Source organism: Hermetia illucens, chromosome 6 (genome assembly GCF_905115235.1).
Source record: "Hermetia illucens chromosome 6, iHerIll2.2.curated.20191125, whole genome shotgun sequence".
NCBI classification, from domain to species: domain Eukaryota; kingdom Metazoa; phylum Arthropoda; class Insecta; order Diptera; family Stratiomyidae; genus Hermetia; species Hermetia illucens.
Window position 1 is genome coordinate 89,669,577 of NC_051854.1, and position 19,355 is coordinate 89,688,931.

General features: G+C 42.7%; 1 protein-coding gene across 1 annotated transcript; it reads left to right on the forward strand.

The window, feature by feature from the left end:
* Nucleotides 1-448: 448 nt before the first annotated feature.
* Nucleotides 449-17,489, forward strand: LOC119659867 (nucleolar protein 6). The gene is made up of 6 exons (XM_038068181.1): nt 449-565; nt 5,274-6,531; nt 11,426-11,711; nt 11,773-11,883; nt 15,529-16,754; nt 16,838-17,489. Exons 1-6 carry the CDS (start codon nt 533-535, stop codon nt 17,476-17,478), a joined length of 3,555 nt encoding a protein of 1,184 aa, XP_037924109.1. The 5' UTR covers nt 449-532; the 3' UTR covers nt 17,479-17,489.
* Nucleotides 17,490-19,355: the final 1,866 nt, after the last annotated feature.

Here is a 19,355-nt window from a genome sequence, read left to right on the forward strand (position 1 = left end):
TCATTTTTTCTCCTACTTTTTTTGATAAGTTTCACCCCTTGTGTATAGTCTTCTTTTTTTCAAGATAATTTAATTGCGGGCATAATATTTACAAATGAACAGCACGTTATTCACTGCACGTACAATGTAACCAATGTAATTTTTGGTCGTAGTTTATTAAAACTTTCAGGTGACTGCCTTACAAAATATATATTTTAGTTTCTGCTAATTTGAATTATGCGAACCTGACTTCATCAAAAACAGTTTAGAAGCAGTTTAAAGCTGAATAGCAACTGACAATGTCTAGTTGAAACTTATGCTAAAATAAATTACCCTTAAACCGTAAATAGCTTTTAAATCTGAAACCAATTGTAAGAGATCTAAAAATATTACAGAGTTTTCTCCTTTTTGATCGCAGCGCCACTTCATTATCCGATGTCGAGTATTCGATATACACTGACATCTCATTTCACGTGCGAGGTGTGACTTATGTCAGGTTATGCGTTTATTTATATCTGGTTTCTCAGTTGTCCGGTAAAGTAAATTAGTGAAAATGGGCAAGATGAAACGGAAACCGGTCATAAACGTAAGTGTCGTTCAGTGGTAAATATTATTAAGCATTTCAAAGTGATATCGTGAAAGAAAATCAATTACTTATGCCGGAAATAAAGGTGGATGAATGTTTTGGTTTTCGGAAAATGTCCTTATGTTTTCCTAAGTAAATGAAACCTAATCGAAAGTACGATAAGTGAAAAGTCCTCTAGTAGCATCAAAATATGACATTATTGTAGACGTAATGGAAAATGTATTACCAATCTTAAGGAGGCTTTCCTTGTTGAGATCCCTTCCACTTTGCTTCTTCAAGAATGGAACACCACCCGGAAACCCGCCTTGGGTGACTAGTGCCATTTAATAAACCTTGTAGCATCGCATTTCGAAAGTGATTTATTTGGTATCGTTTAGATTTTTATGTCATCGATCATGGAAAACTATATCCCTTTGAGTCGAAGAAACCCTTCTTGGGATTCCTACGACAAAAATAAGTTCGCCATTGCCTTTGATGCCGGCTGGTCAAGCTGTTTTCTTTGTAACGAGCGAAACCCGAACGTGTTTAATTAGAACTGCTAGCGAATCCCATCCCACCCTCCACAACAAAAAAAGTGTGATGGGCCTTGCCCACAACTCCATTGCGAAACACAATCCGGAGATCGTGCCTATCCAATCTTGTGCGGGGAAAGAAATAGCTGCTTCCGATTCAGCCAAGCACCTAAGTTGCTATTGAGCCACGCAGTCAACCTGCTTCTAGTTTCATTTTGCCAAGAGTTGCCACTCATCTAGGATGTGCTGCCGTTCTTAACGAGAAATCACCTCCCTTGGCTTTTCTCCCTTGTGTTTGTATATGCTTTACGCTCCCTAGCAAGACGGAAAACAGGGAGCACTCCTGCGATAACCGTCACGGCCGGTTCAGAGATATTGTGGTACGCAGACCCCACCCGCAAAGCTTCCCGTCTCTGTACTTGCGCGAAACGCTTACGATATTCCTCTTTGTCAAGAGCGTCAGCTCATATCTCTGCGTCGTAGAGCAGGACAGCCTGCTGTGGACTCATCAGGATATTTGCCATTAGCCCACTTAAGGCCGAAACTTCAGCTGCAGCCTTGTTCGGTGCTGCTTTGATTTGCTCAAAAATGCTTATCTTTGAGTTTTTGACTCGATTGTCGACTCGCCGATCGATATGGGACGCAATTCTCAATTTAATCAGAATGACGTCAGCTATGGGCCTCCGCTCCACGGACCGCATCCATGACTTGCATGACAGCACCAACTGTGGATTTCCCTGTTCTAAAATCGAACTGCCGTGGGGATAAGTCTCGGGCAGCGCGTATCGCTTCAGTGAGTCTATTTCTGATGACCTTTTCGAGCACTTTCTCAGCAGCATATAAAGTAAGCGGGATGAAGACAGCCACTCAGGATCACCTGTCCCTTTGCTGATCAGCGCAAGCCTCGCCACCTTCCAACGAGAAGGAAAAATGCTCTCTTTCAGGCAAGCGTTGAATGCGCCCAGCAGTAGGTCTCGCCGATGTTGGAACACCAGTTTGTATACCTCTGCTGAGATACCAGGGGGTCCTGGCGCCTTCTTATTTTCCATAGAGACAACTGCCTGTTCCAACTCTTTTATAGATAAAAGTCGGCACCCGTTTGTAACCGAGTCCCCACGTGTCCCCATTCACCTCATCGCCCAGATCCTACCAGCAGCGAGCTTTGCTCCTGTTTACTGCACTGCGGAAGTTCCTCTTGGGTAATCTGTACTATGCCATTATGATACATGCCCCCTCCCACACCCCTTCCGGAACTTTGCAATTTCCGCCGTCCACCAATATATAGAAGGTTTGCCACATCTTGATGCCCTCCTCGGCATGGAAGCTCCGCAGACCGTCGTTATCAGATTCATAACTGAATTTACGACAACCAGCTGCAGCACTACTACCCCAGGAGTGCCCTCCACCGCGGCGCGACTTGTTCCAAGAGTTTTGACAACCCTCCCAGTGTTCACCTTCGCGACGTTCCACAGAAAGAGCGCCGAATCATTTCGAAGGCAATTTATTGATGGTTGATTGCCGAGCAGTCTTCCAGAACTCGTCGCCCATCAACCAGTGACTCTGATGCGAAGGTTACGTCTAGAATGCTTACCGCGCAGCCTGGGCGCGGAAACGTTGCGGTGGATCCGGTGTTTAAAACTAGAAGTCCTGTTCTCGCCTTCATTTCGAGAATTCGTTTCCCTCTGGAGGGTGGTGAGGCATGCCCCATTCATTCATTCATTGAAGTCACTTCCGACCAGGATCCATCTCTCTGTGTGCCCAAAATATTGTTTTCCAGAGCATCAAGGCTGCGTTGAAAGTCCGGCATCGTCTCATTCGGTGTTAGGTAGACACTGAAAAACGATACCCTGAAAAACTGAGTACAGACAAAGCCACCTCTCGGCCTTGGCCAAAAACCCTAAGGTGGGTACCGTCCCGAATCCAGATGGTACCGGTATCTGATATGTCGGGGTGCCATGAAGAGGGATCCTTGTTTCGGTATTGCTTACCGATGAGCACTCAATCAACTTTGGTCTCCGCAGCGAATTGCGCTAGTAACTTGTGAACGGTTACGCTCCGGTGCATATTGTTTTGTGTGATGCAAATCATGTTGACCGCGTCCTAGCCCTTTCCAGTTCTGCTCTGCATAGGACGCAATTCTCCTTTCCATTGCAGGTGTTCGCTTTATGGCCTGCTTGACCGCCTTTGCGGCATATTGCTCTTCTGTCAAGTCCCCGACAGGTTGTCGACGTATGCCCATAATTCAAACATCTGTAACATTTGGTTGGGGAGGCCCGGATTCGTATCCTATACACTCCTCAACCAATTCTGATTTTCCCACTGTTTAGAAGCTTCCTCGCGTATTGCTCCGCAACTTCCACCACAGCGAGTTTTTGGCCTCGGGAGTTCGCAGAGGTGATACCAATCTATTGGTTACCTCCGAGCTCATTCTTTTCTGTGAGGCAGTCAAGGTCTCGGATTCCCAGACAGCACGTGGGTTCCAGGCTAGAAACCAAAGCTTTCTCTCCCAGAAGCCACTTGACTGCTTCATAGAACGTAAATTTATTTGTACCTTCGTATCCGCCATAATTTTAAGCAGAGATTGTTCTGATGATGCGGCGTGTTGTGGCTTCTTGTCCCTCTTCGCATTTTGTTTTGAGCCCTGGAGAGTACCTGAGTGAAGTTCTCAGCGGGAGGCGCGTTGGTTTTTGCTTTCCGCGCATTTTCTCTTACTCTCCATGTCCGCTTGTAGTACTAGCTCCTCCATCTCCATCAGCCCGTTTTTCTCCCCTTTCGCAGATCGCATGCGCTTTCTTCTCTGTTTGCGCATCCCGATGTTTCGTCGGGTATTTCAGCTCTTGTTGGGTCCTTCACTGGGCGCTGGGGCGAGCCACGCATTTTCGTGCTGCGTATAAACGCAGTCAACTCGTTTTCCATTCCCAATATCTAAGTTGGAATGAGTGTATTATCAAATATTTATTATTTTAATGTTTTTTTTTTTTTAATAGAAAAAGCTCATGGATAACTGCTTTGTAATTTTGCCAATCCCTACCGGTGAGGACAGAAACACCAATGCCTACTGTGAAGCAAGCCTCTATCCATAAAGTTATCGCCCGCTTGTTCGAGACAAAGCCAAAAGCTGCTAACTTTTTGCCTCGTTGAATTTGACTTGCAGCGCCATGATGAGCTAATCTTCGGTACTCCCGACTGCAATGTGCATCCGATGTTTTGCACCATTGCTCACATAAATATCTCTATATCGCCGGATATGAAATGCTTAAAGAAAATACATGTACTTGCACGCTGGTGTGGGGATTTTTTTCAAAATCAACGGTTACTCCGATGGCTGTTTTCCAACCAAGTCCTGTGTGAAGCCCTGCCATTCGTATCCTCGGTGGAATTGAGATGCTAAATCTTTATTACCAATTGAATGATTAAACCATTTCGAAACTTTCGAACCATCGTTCGAGCTTCAGCAGCTGCTGAGAGTCGAGGAGAATCATTTCCTGATGTGCTCTTCACAGTGTCAGTATTTTTCCATCTCTTGTAGTTGTTGTTTTTGTTGTTTGTTTGTCTCCTGGGATCCGCCAGGCTAACTATCCAAAGAGGATCTGATACCACCCACGAAGTACACTAACAGGTATTAGTTTTTAATGTTTTAGGGCTATGAATGTTTAGTCCTTATTGAGTTGATAATATTAATTTGAAAAAATTAATTCACGCGACGATGCATGTTAGTGTTTTTTAGTCGGTATCGTAGTTGATGATGATGACCAGGATGCATTATAAGTTTTAGGATACGGGGAAAACAGGATGCATTGTAGAATCGAGGGTGGTGGTGGTGGTCCGGAAAACCAAGATTTACAAACGAGATTGTCCCCACTGTAAAGTTCTGTTTGTATTAATGTCAATATTTAGAGTTTGTTCCTCGAGCCCGCAATACTTACTTCCTTTGGAAACTTCTCTCGAAAACAACACTATCCGTTTTTGAGTTAATTATGTTTATTTTAACAAAAAAGTTTCGAATCAAAATTCAGACTCCACCGAGGAGCCCCCGGCCAACTGTCCATACACTTTCCGGGCACAAAAAGAACTCCCCTTAACTACCAAAAAGAATCTACCTTCTAATTCTAATAACGGTCAGACTTACATATTTAAGCTTTAACACTGAAGGATTTAACAGTTAATAATATTACAAATTACTTTTTATTCTACAGGAAAAGAGTGATTCCGAAGACTCGGAGAATGACTCCATGATAGAGAATGACACAAGTGAAAACGAAGATTCAGAGAAGGATTCTATGATAGAAAACGGTACAAGTGAGAGCGAAGATTCGGATAGTGAAAATGAGTCGGCTAGCTTATCGTCAGATGAGGAAAATGAAGATTCCGGTCATAGCGAACTTCAACCGGAAGCGTCTAGAAAAAGAAAGCAAAGCACTACTACCTTGGAATCTGCCAACGCGAAAAAGGTCAAGGAGGACAGAAAACTGTACAAACAACCAACTGTTGAGGAAATCAATCAACTTCGTGAAACCGAAAACCTCTACCATTCGAATTTATTCCGTTTGCAAATACAAGAAATGCTGAATGAAGTTCGAGTCAAAGAGAAGTACAAGTCCTTTGCAAGGTCATGGCTTGAAGAATTCAACACTTTCCTGTCCATGCAGAAATCTATGCCCGAGAAAGTAGTGGGCACAAATGCATTTTTTTTGACCAAGAAAAAGATTATTAAGCCAGTAAACTTGAGAAAACTATATTCAAAAAATTTCCACTTTCAATTCATTGCTCCTCAAGAAAAAGCATTTCTGATTGGATCAGCTGAAACGGACACATGGATAGGTGACAAACTCATTGCGGATGTTTGTGTTCCAATGCCCAGCAAATGCTTCCAGAAAGAGGACTATCTGAATTTAATCTACGATCAAAAGCGTGCCTTGTATTTGGCATACATCGCAAACCAAATGCTCAAGAAAAAATTTCATGCGACTGATTTGAAGTTCAATTTTACCCATAATAATCCATACAAACCTGTTTTGGAGGTAGTTCCTGATGGAAAGATAGGAAAGAAATTAACTTTCCGAATATATGTTTCGGGCGACGAAAAATCTTTCAAATTGAATCGATTTGTTCCTTGGAACAGTAATATTCGGGACAGTCTGTTTCGCAAAAAGAAAGAGAATGATGAAGACGAGATTCCTTTAGCAACGCCAAATTATAATGCAACCGTGTTGTATGATTTAACCCAAAAAGCAAATCAGGCTTGTATAAATCAGACTGTAGGGCAGCAAAAGAATTTAAAGGATGGATTGATCTTATTGAAAATCTGGTTACGTCAGAGGAAGTTGGATGTTGGCTTTTGTGGATTCAGCAACCATTTGATGGCACTGCTTGTCGTATATTTGTTCAAACAACGGAAGATACATGCTTCAATGAGCAGCTACCAAGTGGCGAGGAACGTTTGGAATTATCTTGGTAAGTACGATGATACTCTATGATAAAAGGAATGAATATTCTAGGCGTTTCTGGCGATAGTACAAATAAATGAAAAAAGTTCTGCTTTCTTTCGCTAATGTATTTATTTCCATTCCAAATGCCGATATGTTATTAACCTCTTGTTCCCTTCCTTAGTGACAACTGTTCAATACTAACAAGCAGTTGCTGAGATATCGAGGTTTTGTAATAAAAATTAATATAATGGCGAAAGGAAACGATGCTCATTATTATTGCTATTTTGTATTAGATTAGTTCTCGGAATTTAGGCTGCATAAATTGCAATTAGGCCAAATGAAAGACATATACACTCATGGACAAATAAATAAGAACACCTATTACATATATCGTAATTGAACATTTATTAGGCGATATATGTTTTTTAAAATGAATGTATCCTCCTCGAGTAAAATAATTACTCTATTGTTAAAAGTTATATAAAAGAACGTCTTTTTCTTAGGCCTTTGTCTCGTTCACAAGCGGGATCGGCTCGTCGTGATCAATTTCGCCATTTGACTCTATCAAATGCCTGATATGGATGCAATCTTGAGGCTTTTAAATTCCCATCCAGTGTATCACGCCATCGTAGTTTCGTTCTGCCTTTTGTTCATTTACCATCGATTTCGATGTTCAGACCAATCTTGGCAAGTGATCACGAATTGCGTGACCATGCTATCGAAGACGCCTCTCGCAATTTTTCCAGGATCGCTATAACCCCATAACGCTTCGCGGATATCCTCATTTCGGGTGTGATCCAAACGTGTCACGCCACTAGTCCAACGCAACATTTTCGTCTCCATTATCGCAAGACGCCGTTCATTGTGTTTTATAGTCGGCCAATACTCAGAACCATTGAGGCCGAGAGGTCGGACGACATTGCATTAAATTTTCGATTTGAGACGTTCGTTGATACGTCGATTACAAAGAGGTTGAGGTACAGGTTGCATTAATGCGTGAAGCATTTTCATAGCGCAGTCCTCCATTGGCTGATAGCGTTGACTCGAGGTATTTAAATTGTTCAGTTCTGGGCAGGTCATTGCCGCTGACAGTGATTGTGCCTGTTTCATGGGGATCGGTCATCAAAAATTCAGTTTTGTTTAGATTCAATCTAAGATCGGAGATCATTCCATTTTTGGACAAGTTGCTCAAGATCATTTTTGTTATTAGATGCTAGGAAAACATAATCTGCATAAAGCAGATGTTGGATGTCCCGTGTGACGGTGTCCATGACAAGAAGAGAGAGGACTGGTGAGAAGGCGCTTCCTTGATGAACATTAACAGAGACATGTAGCGGTTTTGATATACCCGCCATACTTCGTACTTTTCGGATCGTGGTAGAGCAATTGAACCCAGCGCACGAGTTCTTCCGGCACTAAGTGTTGTCGTAAAGCATACCAGATGAGTTCGTGTGGCACACGGTCAAACGTTTTCTCTAGATCCAGAAATGCAATGTAAAGAGGGCGATGCTTTTCACAGTGTTCCTCCATAAGTAATCGCACAGCGTGTATTGCGTCAGTATTTCCGCAGTTTTTCGCGAATATTGTTGTCAAGATTGCGTTAAAAAATATTCATGGTATCGAAAAGTAACCGGATCGGACGGTAATTTGAACATTCTACTGGACTACCTTTCTTTTTCCATATTGGAACAGTGGTACTTTCTTGCCAGTCAGATTCTTCCTTCCTGAATAACCCGATTAAACAATTCATTGAGCTACAATGTTAGGTCCCAGCTCTTCGCTTCCCAGAGCTCAGATGCGATGTCGTCAGGTCCTGTGGCTTGTCCCGATTTCATTCGTGTTATTGCCTCCTCGACTTTAGTTACGCTGACAGTTACGTCACGGTATTTTACGTGGATACCTATCTCGTGAACTTAATCCCACGGTCTTCTTAAGATACGGATTGATTTTGTGACAACAATCAGAGCCTCGCCGCAGCAAGCTACGTCGGTACCAGTCTATAGCGAGGGCATGGCTCAGCATTCATACTGGCACCCGTGTTGAAACCCAACACCACGCTGAGACCTGAAGGTCTCTGTTCGCTTGAACGCAATCACAATTCCCATGAAGCTCCCACTAGGGGGCCAACGGCAAACAACCGAGCTGAACGTACATATTATACAACAGAACTTCACCTGAAGTATGTGAATTCAAGGGCTATCCCGGCTCCCATGGTATCAGTATGCCGTGGTAAAGTTTCGTGACTATTGCCAGTTCAGATGAATCACCGTGCAGGCTTGGGTGTGATCGGCCTAATTAGGCCTTTGAAGCATTCGCCTACTGCATCACGGCCGGCAAGTCAATGTGATACTGCGTCCCCCGGTGCCACCACTATGGAGGTTCTCCTCGGGCACTTGGTTTTGGTTCAGTCGACAGGGTTGCTACCTTCCTCCCCACCACCTCTGAGCTTTGCAATCAGTGACAGTGGTAAAATGTCAGCGTCTTATTCGAATATAGTCGATTTGCGTTTTCCTGTTCCCACTGTAAAATGAAGGGAGATGAGACAACGGCTTGATGAAACATGCATTCATAAGTACAAGATCATGGGTGTCCGTAAAATCGATTATATGCTCGCCACCCTCATTGCGCGCTCCAAACCCCTTCCCCTCATGCCACCTGTTACGTCTGCCTTTTGACCCAGATGACCATTAAGGTCGCCGGCAATGATGATATAGTCGTCAGCAGGTACGTGACAAGTCGTTTCATCGAGCAGTTGCCAGAAGGTATCTTTCGCGGCATCAGGTCGATCTGTCTGTGGTGCGAACGCGCTGAAGAAGTGAATAGTGCAATCAGCTGATGTCATGGTGAGCTTCATCAGCCAATCATCAAATCATTCGACACGGAAACCCTCTAAGATCGCAATGCCAACACCATACTGAGTGTGTGGGCTACCAAAATTGAAAAGTTTATAACCATTTTTAACGCATTCGCGTGCAATGTCGCAGCTTTTGGCACCAAAACATAGGGTTTCTTGCAGAGCGCAGATATCAGTGCGCCTTTTCCGAAGGGCTCTTGCGAGTTCCTCGGTCTTTCCAGTTAGGGTGCCAACATTTAACGTGCAGAGACGTTTTTTTTTGTTCGGACTAACTTGCTTACGTCCTGAGGCCGTCCATGCGTCAAGAACCCTTGCCCATTTCTCGACAGGACCGTGGCCTGTCCTACCGAGTCGACTGATGTGAACGCCCTAGCATTCTTCCGAGGCTTGTGACTCAATCCGATCATCTTTTTTCTAACGACATTGTATGCATTTTCTTGGTCAGGCTGTCGCGGGACCTGTCACCGAGAGAGATAGGATTTAGCATAGTGGAATAACTCCAACTATTTTTGTTTTTGTTTTACTGAGGATAGTACAACGTACGTTGCCTCAAACTCTCCTCCTTTACCTGGGCTTGGGACCAGCGTACTATATTAATAGCATGGCGTATGAATAATCCGCAGTCCGTTATCATTTGTATTTTGATGTAAGCTATGGAAGCCAACGTATCGCCTGAATACAGGCTCCGTCCCTACTTGGCTGTTAAAATCCCCAAATATGATTTTGATATCATACCTGGGACAGATTTCAAGGGTTCGTTCTACTGCCTCGTAGAATATATCCTTCTCCGACTCTGCAGTCTCCTCTGCAGGGGTGTGAACGTTTATGAGGCTTATATTTTTAAATTTGCATCGCAAACGCAGAGTGCATAGCCTTTCACTTGAAAATATATTCAAAGCCGATAACAGCAGGTTTCATTTTTTGCTTCAAGGGATTATATCAAACTTTATAAACCTCGGATGTCCGGATGGCTCAAGTGGTTAGAGCGCTGAGCTGTCGTAACGGAAGGTCGCGGTTCAAATTCCGCTGGTAACAGAAGGATTTGTTATCGTGACTAGATGCCGGATACCAGTCGACTCAGTTGCAAATGAGTACTTGAGTCAAATTAGGGTAATCATCTCGGGCGAGCGCAATTGCGCCACATTGCCTCCTACAGTGTACTGGATGGATTGTTGTGCCAATGGTTATTATTATTATTATAAACCGCGTCAATGAGGCATGGTTGTCCGCGGAACACGTAAAATCAACCACGGTGCCTCTGGTCATAAAAAGTTTGCTAGAAGCGATAAAAGACATGAAATTGGAGTGGAAGTCAATTCGCCAGATTCCGCCAACTCCAGATGCAAAAGCTCAAAGAACTTGGCGCAGACAGACGCCAAGAATGTGCATCTGCCAGCAAACGTAAATCACCAGTAAAAACAAAAAGACAGTGACAAAAGCGACTGGAGAAATACCAATGGGGAAAGTAACGAGTTTTGTCTCATCTGCTGTAAACAAATGTCACCCAAAATTATAGTCAAAAACTCAAGAAGATGCCACAGCTGCCAACAATTAGTTCACGCCACTTGCGTGATTCCGCTAATGAGAGCGACTAATAAAGTTTCCATTATTTTCCCAAATACTCTTGCCAGCCTTTACATTCATAAAATTTACATAAATTCCAAAAATGTTGAGTTTTCCATTGAGAATTCGCACTACTCCGGTGCTTCGTTGCGATGCGGCAAATTACAAACCAAATTTTGAAAATGATCAAAGCCCAATCGACTTGGTGCCTACTGCGAAATTGTAGCAGAGTCTTCCCTCTTTTCAATGGTATACTTAATTCTACCTGCTTTTCTATTTTTCTCTGAGTTATCAGCCTTAGGAGAAAAGTGCGGTAAATTACAAACCTTTCCCCTATATAAATTACTTGAATATATTGAATGTTTATAAACTAAATCTATTTTGCAGAAATGCAATTTTTGTTGAATACAAATGTGTTCTTATTTATCTATTCATGCGTGTATGCATGCCATTTTTCTAGCAAATACAGCATTTGACAATGAATTACGATATCTCTTTTCAGCAACAAGTACATGGAACCTTCCTGAGAAGGGTATTTCCCTAAGCACCAACTACGGTCTGCCAAATCAACCAACCTTGGAACAGTTTCACACGTATTACGAGATTGTGTTTGTGGACTCAACTGGGTACCTTAACTTGTGCTCCAATCTATCATTGGAAGTGTACTTGGCCATTAAATATGAATCGCAACGAGCTCTGGAATTGTTGAACAACACCAAAGTGAACAGCTTCCAGTCTCTATTTATGGCAAACATTCCAATATACACGAGATTCGATCACTTTTTGAAGTAAATAATTTCCTGAAAGAATTCACTTTCGAAATTTTCATGTCTAAAATTTGTTTTTCAGGATCAGTAATGGGAGTGTAATCGTCAGAGTTTTGAAGGAATTTGGCCAAAAAGCAGACAGATATAGTTTTGCGGGGCACAATTATCCGCAGATTGCTAAAATGATTTGCAAGTAAGTAATGTAGCTTTTAGTTTCCTGTATACTGTTTGAAGAAATAAATAATGATTGCCTGGGGATTAATTTTTGCCGAACCAAGATGGAGCTGAAGTGAAATATTCTATTTCACGGGTGAGGTGGAAAATATAGCATTGGATGTCGTTAAGTTCTATCTCAACGTCAATCAAGAAGACTATATGCAGGAGGAGCAAAACAGTGTCTTGGGGAGCATAGAATGTCACTGCGTATTTGTGAGGTAGGGACGAAGTAGCTAACTGGCCCGTGGCCCTTGTGGCTCGTGGTGTGTCGATGACGCCTAGATGGTTCTCCTGTGTGTGTTTCCCATCCCATGTGGCCAGCCATAAACAGCAGTGCTCGCAACCATGTGGCCGCACACCATTGCACTACACCATATCCACTGCACTAACATCAGACTTTATGTACGGAATTTGGCTCACTCTCGCTGGACGTACAAGACGGCCAAATATGTGCAATGCTTTTTTTCCACCAAACAATCTCTACTAATGCCTCGGGACATGAAACTCCTGTGCTTAGTCTTCTTGCTGTCGATATTTTCCGGTGTTTACTTTATGGATATTTTCCACTAATTCAAGCTCTTTGGCAAAATGTTTTTATAGTGCAGTGAGTTTCTGATCTGCTTTATTTTCTGTCGGACAAATCCTCATCTTCTTACATTAGTGTAGTCGCAAAGTAAAGCTTTATTTGTGAATAACGGGGGAATTTCGGGGTGGGTCTTGAATACCAAAATTATGAAAACCCCGATTACGTCGCTGGGAAGATCATCAAATATCAATTAGAATTTTCTGACTTGGCGTGACCAGCAAGGGGAACGTAGACGATGCATTGTGTTTTTGCACCTTTTAGTGAAATTCGTATGTTCTTGCTTATTCAGGATGATTAAAAATATTTTTTTTAGAGGCTTGGGCTTCATTGAAAAGGCAATGCTCATTCCAGTGTCAGTTTGCACAGACGAAAGATTGAATTAACATTTCTCAATCTTGTTACGCATTATGCTCTTAAGATCGAAAGTATTTGTATCTACTGAGGAGCTGCGCTAGATTGAATTACGGTTTGACGTCTCTGAAGAGTTGCGCCGAACGTTTTTGCTGTATTTCTAAAACTGTGTACAAGGACGTGGTAATCTTTTGATGGGAACAATCATATGCTGGGTTTTCAGAGTTGGGATATTCTCTGATTCACCATTCATAGTAGGCGATGCCCCTGCCCGTCGTTGCTTTGTATGGCAAAGGCTGCCACATAATTCACTATCTGAATAAGCGTGACTCAATGGGTAACTCATGTCTCGCCGTAGGTATTCTTTCTATAGTCCCAATTGGCAGTTCGTGGAAATATTTTTTAACGTTATTCATGTCAAGAAGGTGTTACTGTGTCCTATACTATGAGGTATCACGGTCGTGGATAGTTGTGTTATTGCTTTAAATCCGATCCTTAACGAATAACATTTTTTCTTATAATTTTTTTACCGTCAATACTCTGTTGGCTTTCTTTGTTTCCATGACCAAAATAGAGCAAGCAGAAAAAATGCCTTCAGAATGTTCTGTAATTGACTTCGATCATGTAACGGATTATCTGTGTGTATCGAATTTTTGGGTGGCTAGCTTTTAGATAATACGTATCTATGCAATGGAGTTATTTGGCGTTAGTGCGCAGCAGTTTCATAGTTGTCACACAAATTCCTGCTCTATGGAACACTAGAGGGTCAGAGAAGGGTGGAGATCACGTTCCTACGCTTCCTACGATAGTCTGCTGAGACTCGATATGCCCCAAGAGCGGCCCCTGGTCGGTTATGCAGATGACGTTGCGGCACTTCTTGCCGGAAGCACGGTCGAACAGGCCCAAAGCAGACTCGGCATATTGATGCGACGAGTAAGCGGGTGGATGACTACTCATGGTTTCAATCTTGCACTGGAAAAAAACCAAAGTAGTCATCCTGACTAAAAAGAGAATTTCGACCCTGCGTCCCATATCGTTCGGCGAGTTTCTAGCAGGCGACGTCTCCTGATGAGTTCAAAGCAGTCTGTCCTGCTCTACAGCGCAGAGGTATGGGCTGACGCTCTTCGCCTCTGAACCGGCCGTGATAGTGATCTCCGTTGCCCTTCTTGCTAAGGAGCAACAAGCGCAAGGGAGATTAGCCAAGGGAGGTTGTTGTTTATGAAGAACGGCAACGCACTCTAGGCGAGTGGCAGTTCTCTTGGCAAAATGAAACTAGAGGTAGATAGACTACGCAGCTCATCGGCAACTTAGGTGTGTGGCTGAATCGGAAGCATGGTGAGACTGACTATTTCCTTACCCAATTTTTAAGTGGGCATGGAGGTTTTAAGTATTACCTATACAAGATTGGAAAGGCACGATCTCCGGATTGTGTGTTTTGCAATGGAGTTGTGGACGCCCATCACACTTTTTTTTCTTGTGGAAGGTGGGATGGGGTTCGTCAGCAGTTCTATTTAAACACAGGGGATCTCTCTCCAGACAACATTATCGAAGAGATGCTGAGGAGTGCTGACAGGTGGAGCGGTTTTGACCATTACGTTCGGGTCCTTCACGTTGCTAAGAAGATAGAGCTCGAACGGCAGAGGATCCGGATGGCGGGGGGTTCCTTGAACTGACAGCTACCTTCCTCCTCTCGCCTTCCGTTGGTGAAAGCAATTCCCTGATTTGAAGGCTCCGGAGAGTTCGGGGACTAGCACGAAGTAATGTGACAAACAGTTCCAGGCTAGCTTCCTGACGATGGGGAGGTGTTTAGTTGGTAGTCCGACGACGTACCGAAGCGGGCGTCCAACACTGCATAAATGCATTCACCTACCCTACCCGGAAAAAAATCACCTATGAGAGGCAATGGTGTCAGCATTGTGCTCGCTCGTGATTATTACCCTGATTCGACTCAGGTATTCATTCACAGTTGAGTCGACTGATATCCGACATCCAGTCACAATAAAAATCGTTCTGCCAACAGTGAGATCCTTCCAACCACTGAGCCATCCTGCCATCTTAATAGTAACTCATTTACCTCTTTATCATTTAAAGACTCATTGGAGTTGACGAACTCCTGAAAGGATGGATGAAATTGATTTTTTTATCCATCAAAAAGTTGTCCAAAAATCCAACAGATTGAACGGTGAATCTCGAATGTTCAACTGTAAGATTCTGTATCATTTTGTATAGTCGCTTGCAGTAGACATCTACCGGTGATCGACGTGCTAGGCTCATGAAGCTGTAACCGATGACAACTGAGCCAGATCACCAAGGAGACACCATCAGCTTCTTTTGGTGAATATCCTGCCTGAGGCAATATTTTGATTGTTCAATACAATTTGGTCTGTCGAAGTCGTCTTTTCAAGGGAAGCAAGCCGATGATCATAGCCTTGTCGATAGTTTGGTACGTGACAGTTCTGATTCGAAAAGCGTTTCCTTTCCTGGTCCGTAGTTATTTCCTAGGAGATTTGTCAAATCGGGTTCTGCCCCTAGAGAATGTGATTGAGAAACACCACCAATTTTACTCTTGTTTTGTTCCCATTGAAACGCTCGATACGAAAATAGATCACAACAGAGATTTACACTATCCAAGTTTACAGCATTTACAATTTCTCAACTAAGCAAGGTTTTTGTTTCTTTTTATAGGATAATTCGGAAAGGTCTTGGCGATAGAATTCATTACATGCTGCCAATTGAAGGTAGTTTTGAACCATGGTCGATCAAAAAAGAATCACCGAAGCCGAACAAATACGTAAACATTGGTTTCGTACTCAATCGCGAAACGGCTTGTGATATTCTCGATAAGGGTCCTCAAGCCAATGAACCATCTTCCGAAGAGTTTCGCAAATTTTGGGGTGAAAAGTCACAATTACGTCGTTTTCAAGACGGATCGATTACTGAAGCGTGTGTTTGGGCACCAGCCACGGCTACACCCATCGTGAAGCGGCTTGTTGTGAAAGAAATCGTAAAATACTTGCTCGATTACCACCTCAAAATAAAAAGTCGGGAATGTCAGTACTTTGCAAATGAATTCGACTTGGCTTATAGTTTAGATAAACTGTTCTATGTTTTCGAAATGGGCAGAGAAGACGCTGAGAATACAAGTTTGAAAGTAATTCAAAAATTTGATGATATCGCGAAAAAATTACGAAGCTGTGACGATCTTCCGCTGGATATTACATCAGTTCAGGGCATCTCTTCAGTCTTCCGATACTGCGATCCTGTGCCGACATTAAGTAATGCCTCACATTATAAAGAAGATGATAAGTTAGTTTTTCAAGGATACAAAGTCTGCCGTGGTGTCATACAGCTGGGATTGAGCGGGAAGTGGCCAAATGATCTGGGAGCATTGCGTCGTCTCAAAACTGCTTTTCATATCCAGATAGCTCGGACTCTGCGAGAAAAATTCAAACTAATCACCCGAGGCGATATAAGCGGTGTCTATATTTTGAATGATGGGTATTTATTCAAAGTAGAGATTTTCCACCAGAAGGAAGTGGCGTTGATGAAGAAAACGATTTCAGTGAGAGGCGCAGTGCAGTACGTCGATACGGTGGAAAGTATGGAATTTGAACGAAAATTGGATGTTTTACCAAAAGTCACAAGCGCTTTACATGGATTATATCAAAGGTGTACGAGCTTCGGGCCGACAGTTATGATCGCAAAACGGTGGCTCAATTCCCAACTTATAGATTCGTACCTGTGGCCAGAGGAATGTACTGAACTTTTGGTTGCATCACAGTTTTTGAAACCTGGAAGTTGCCCAAATCCCGTTCAACCGCAGACTGGTTTCTTCCGATTCTTGGATCTTTTAGCCAACTTTGATTTTAAAAATGAATTAGTTGTTTTGAATTTCAACGATGAAATCACGCGTAAGTATTTTCGAATAATTAGATAGCATTACACTTTTGATTTTATTCCAAAGCCTCAGATATATGTTATACCTTTTTTACAGATGATGAGATCGTGGAATTAGAGGCAAAATTCGCAGCAGAGCGAGATTCATATCCACCTCTGGCAATCATCACATCATTCGACACTAAGAAGGATTGCATTTGGTCCAAACAATCTCCTAGTCCTCACATTCTGGCGCGGGTCATTCTCCTGGCCAGATTTGCGTTGAGACAAATCGATATTGCATTTTCGACTCAACGCATCCTGTTAGCTAACGAATTGTTTATTGCGTCGTTGGATGGCTACGATGTTCTCATTACATTGAATCCAAATTTGGTCCGGTCGTGTCACGCTCATAATTTCGAACCGCTGCCAATTGCCGGGAAACGCCTTGATGTGACGGTACCTGCTGCAGATTTTGATCCAGTTCAGAAGGGATTACAGGAGTTACGAGACGGGTTTTCTGAATTTGCTGTGTTCTTTTATAATCCATGCGGTGGAAAGCATATAGGTGTGATATGGAAACCCGAATGTTTTACAGAACGAGAATTCAAGATTGGCAATGTGAATGGATGTTTTGTTGAGGGGAACGGTGTTGTTAAGTGTAATGTGACGCAACTTATTAACGATATTAAAATTACCTTGAAAGGATTGTTTGCTAATGTGGAAGATTTAAGAGCAAATCGAATAAAGGCGCAGTGAGGAATCGAAAATAATTGTTTTTTTTAACATAATGATATGCGTTGCCGCTTTTAGTCAATTTTATTCTATGTCAGAGTTGGAAAGTCCGTAACACATGCGATGGTCAAAGAAGGAAGATCGGCGACGATTACATCCAGATCCGATATCTCTTCTGCCCCAGCTATCCATGAGGCGGTGCCTTTTGTTGCCTTTTGTCGCTGCCTCAGAGTTTATCTGCCGTTCATTACAGAGATGCTTCTTACTAGGGTAAGCCTTACAGGAAGTTAGAAGAAAGAGAAAGGAAGAGTTGTGAAATTAAAGAATGATTTAAGGTCGGTATTTATAATTTTTGTGAAAACTTTTAAATATATGTTGATGTGCTGGTAGTCTATGCCAATATCAAATTCCCAGGAATTTGTTTGGCAATGCACCGTTAGAAATGCCGTTCCCAATGATTGTGACCACTTGTATAATCTAAGTCATCATTAGCCTAAAATCTCGCCTGAAGTAGTTTGCTTCGAAAATCTGTTCTAAGAAATAAGGGTGGACCACAAGCAAAACTCATCCTCCACCTACAAACAGAAACCAAACAGTCCGCAGGTATTTCAAAGAGACTGGCATGAAATATAAAGTTAAAGTTAAAAAAATGGAAAACTTGTAACGTGGTCGAACAAAACACAATTAACAAATTAACCTTATGCGTGCTGACGCTCGCGTATGGTCATGTTATAATCCAAAAGTAAGCATCAGGGCCAACAACAGCTAAGAGACGCTGAAATTCGGAGGAGTCTCCCTTATACTTTGGGCATGTTTGGCAAAATGGAGGGAATAATGAAATGAAATCAAAATAAACGGAAAACTAACTAATTATACACGCTGCGACACAATCATCATCATCATCATCAACGGAGCAACAGATGATATCCATTCTAGGCGTCGAGGTTCACCAGTACGCTATCCTTAAGAGTTGTCTAGTCTATCATAGATGTTGCCCTTATAGACTTTCCGGACTGGATCATTCACACCTATACGAATTCAGTGATTTGCCCATTGTAACCTATTGCACCTGATTTGACCCACAACCAGACGATACTGCTCATCAATTTCGTCGTTATGTAGGCTACAGAATTGTCTAGCCTCATGTCAATTCTTCGAAAGATTCTTCTCTCGAACGCGGCCAAGAGTTCGCAATTTTTCTTGCTAAGAACCCAAGTCTCCGAGGAATACATGAGGACTGACAAGATCATAGTCTTGTACAGTAAGAGCTTTGACCCTATGTGACAGATGTCAGATGTCGTTAGATGTTACCAGGGCGCATCACCAAATATTGGTAGCACCAGAAGCCGGACCAAAACACCGCCGTTATCACCCAGATATTCGGTTGGGTAGTTTCTGAGAATGGGTTCGTTAAAGAAATCATCACTTTCCACCCCTCCCACTCCCCGCCTTTCCAATAAATGCCAAAACTAAAACCGGCTTCGAAAGTTACTAATCGAGACCTTTCATTCGATACCCAATATGGCTATATTTGGTGGAAAATTTTACACCCCCCTTTTGCATGTATGGGGATCCCCCTTAATCTCAACGTAGAAGAATATTACTCACTGCATGTCTGGGCGTTTACAGTTCCCACCTTCTCACCAAATTTCGTGTCAATCGACGCAGTCGTTTCTAAGAAAATGTCGTGTGACAGACAGACAGACAGGGATGCTATTGGGAGGCCAAAATCCTATCTATATCTATCTATGTCGCTATAGAAAAGGTAGAGCAAACAATGGGAAGCATAACGAGAGCATGCGATGCTGCTATGCCGAGACGGCGAGTCCTCACAAAAAGACGTTCAAACAATTGGTGGAATGAAAAGATCGCGGAGTTACGGGATGCATGTTTTCGAACTA

Bases quoted from the DNA above. Each gene is read 5' to 3' on its own strand.
- LOC119659867 (XM_038068181.1), top strand. From the start codon at position 533: ATGGGCAAGATGAAACGGAAACCGGTCATAAAC. The intron at 566-5,273 runs GTAAGTGTCGTT...TTTATTCTACAG, and splicing joins AACGGAAACCGGTCATAAAC to GAAAAGAGTGATTCCGAAGA. The intron at 11,884-15,528 runs GTAAGTAATGTA...TTCTTTTTATAG, and splicing joins ATTGCTAAAATGATTTGCAA to GATAATTCGGAAAGGTCTTG.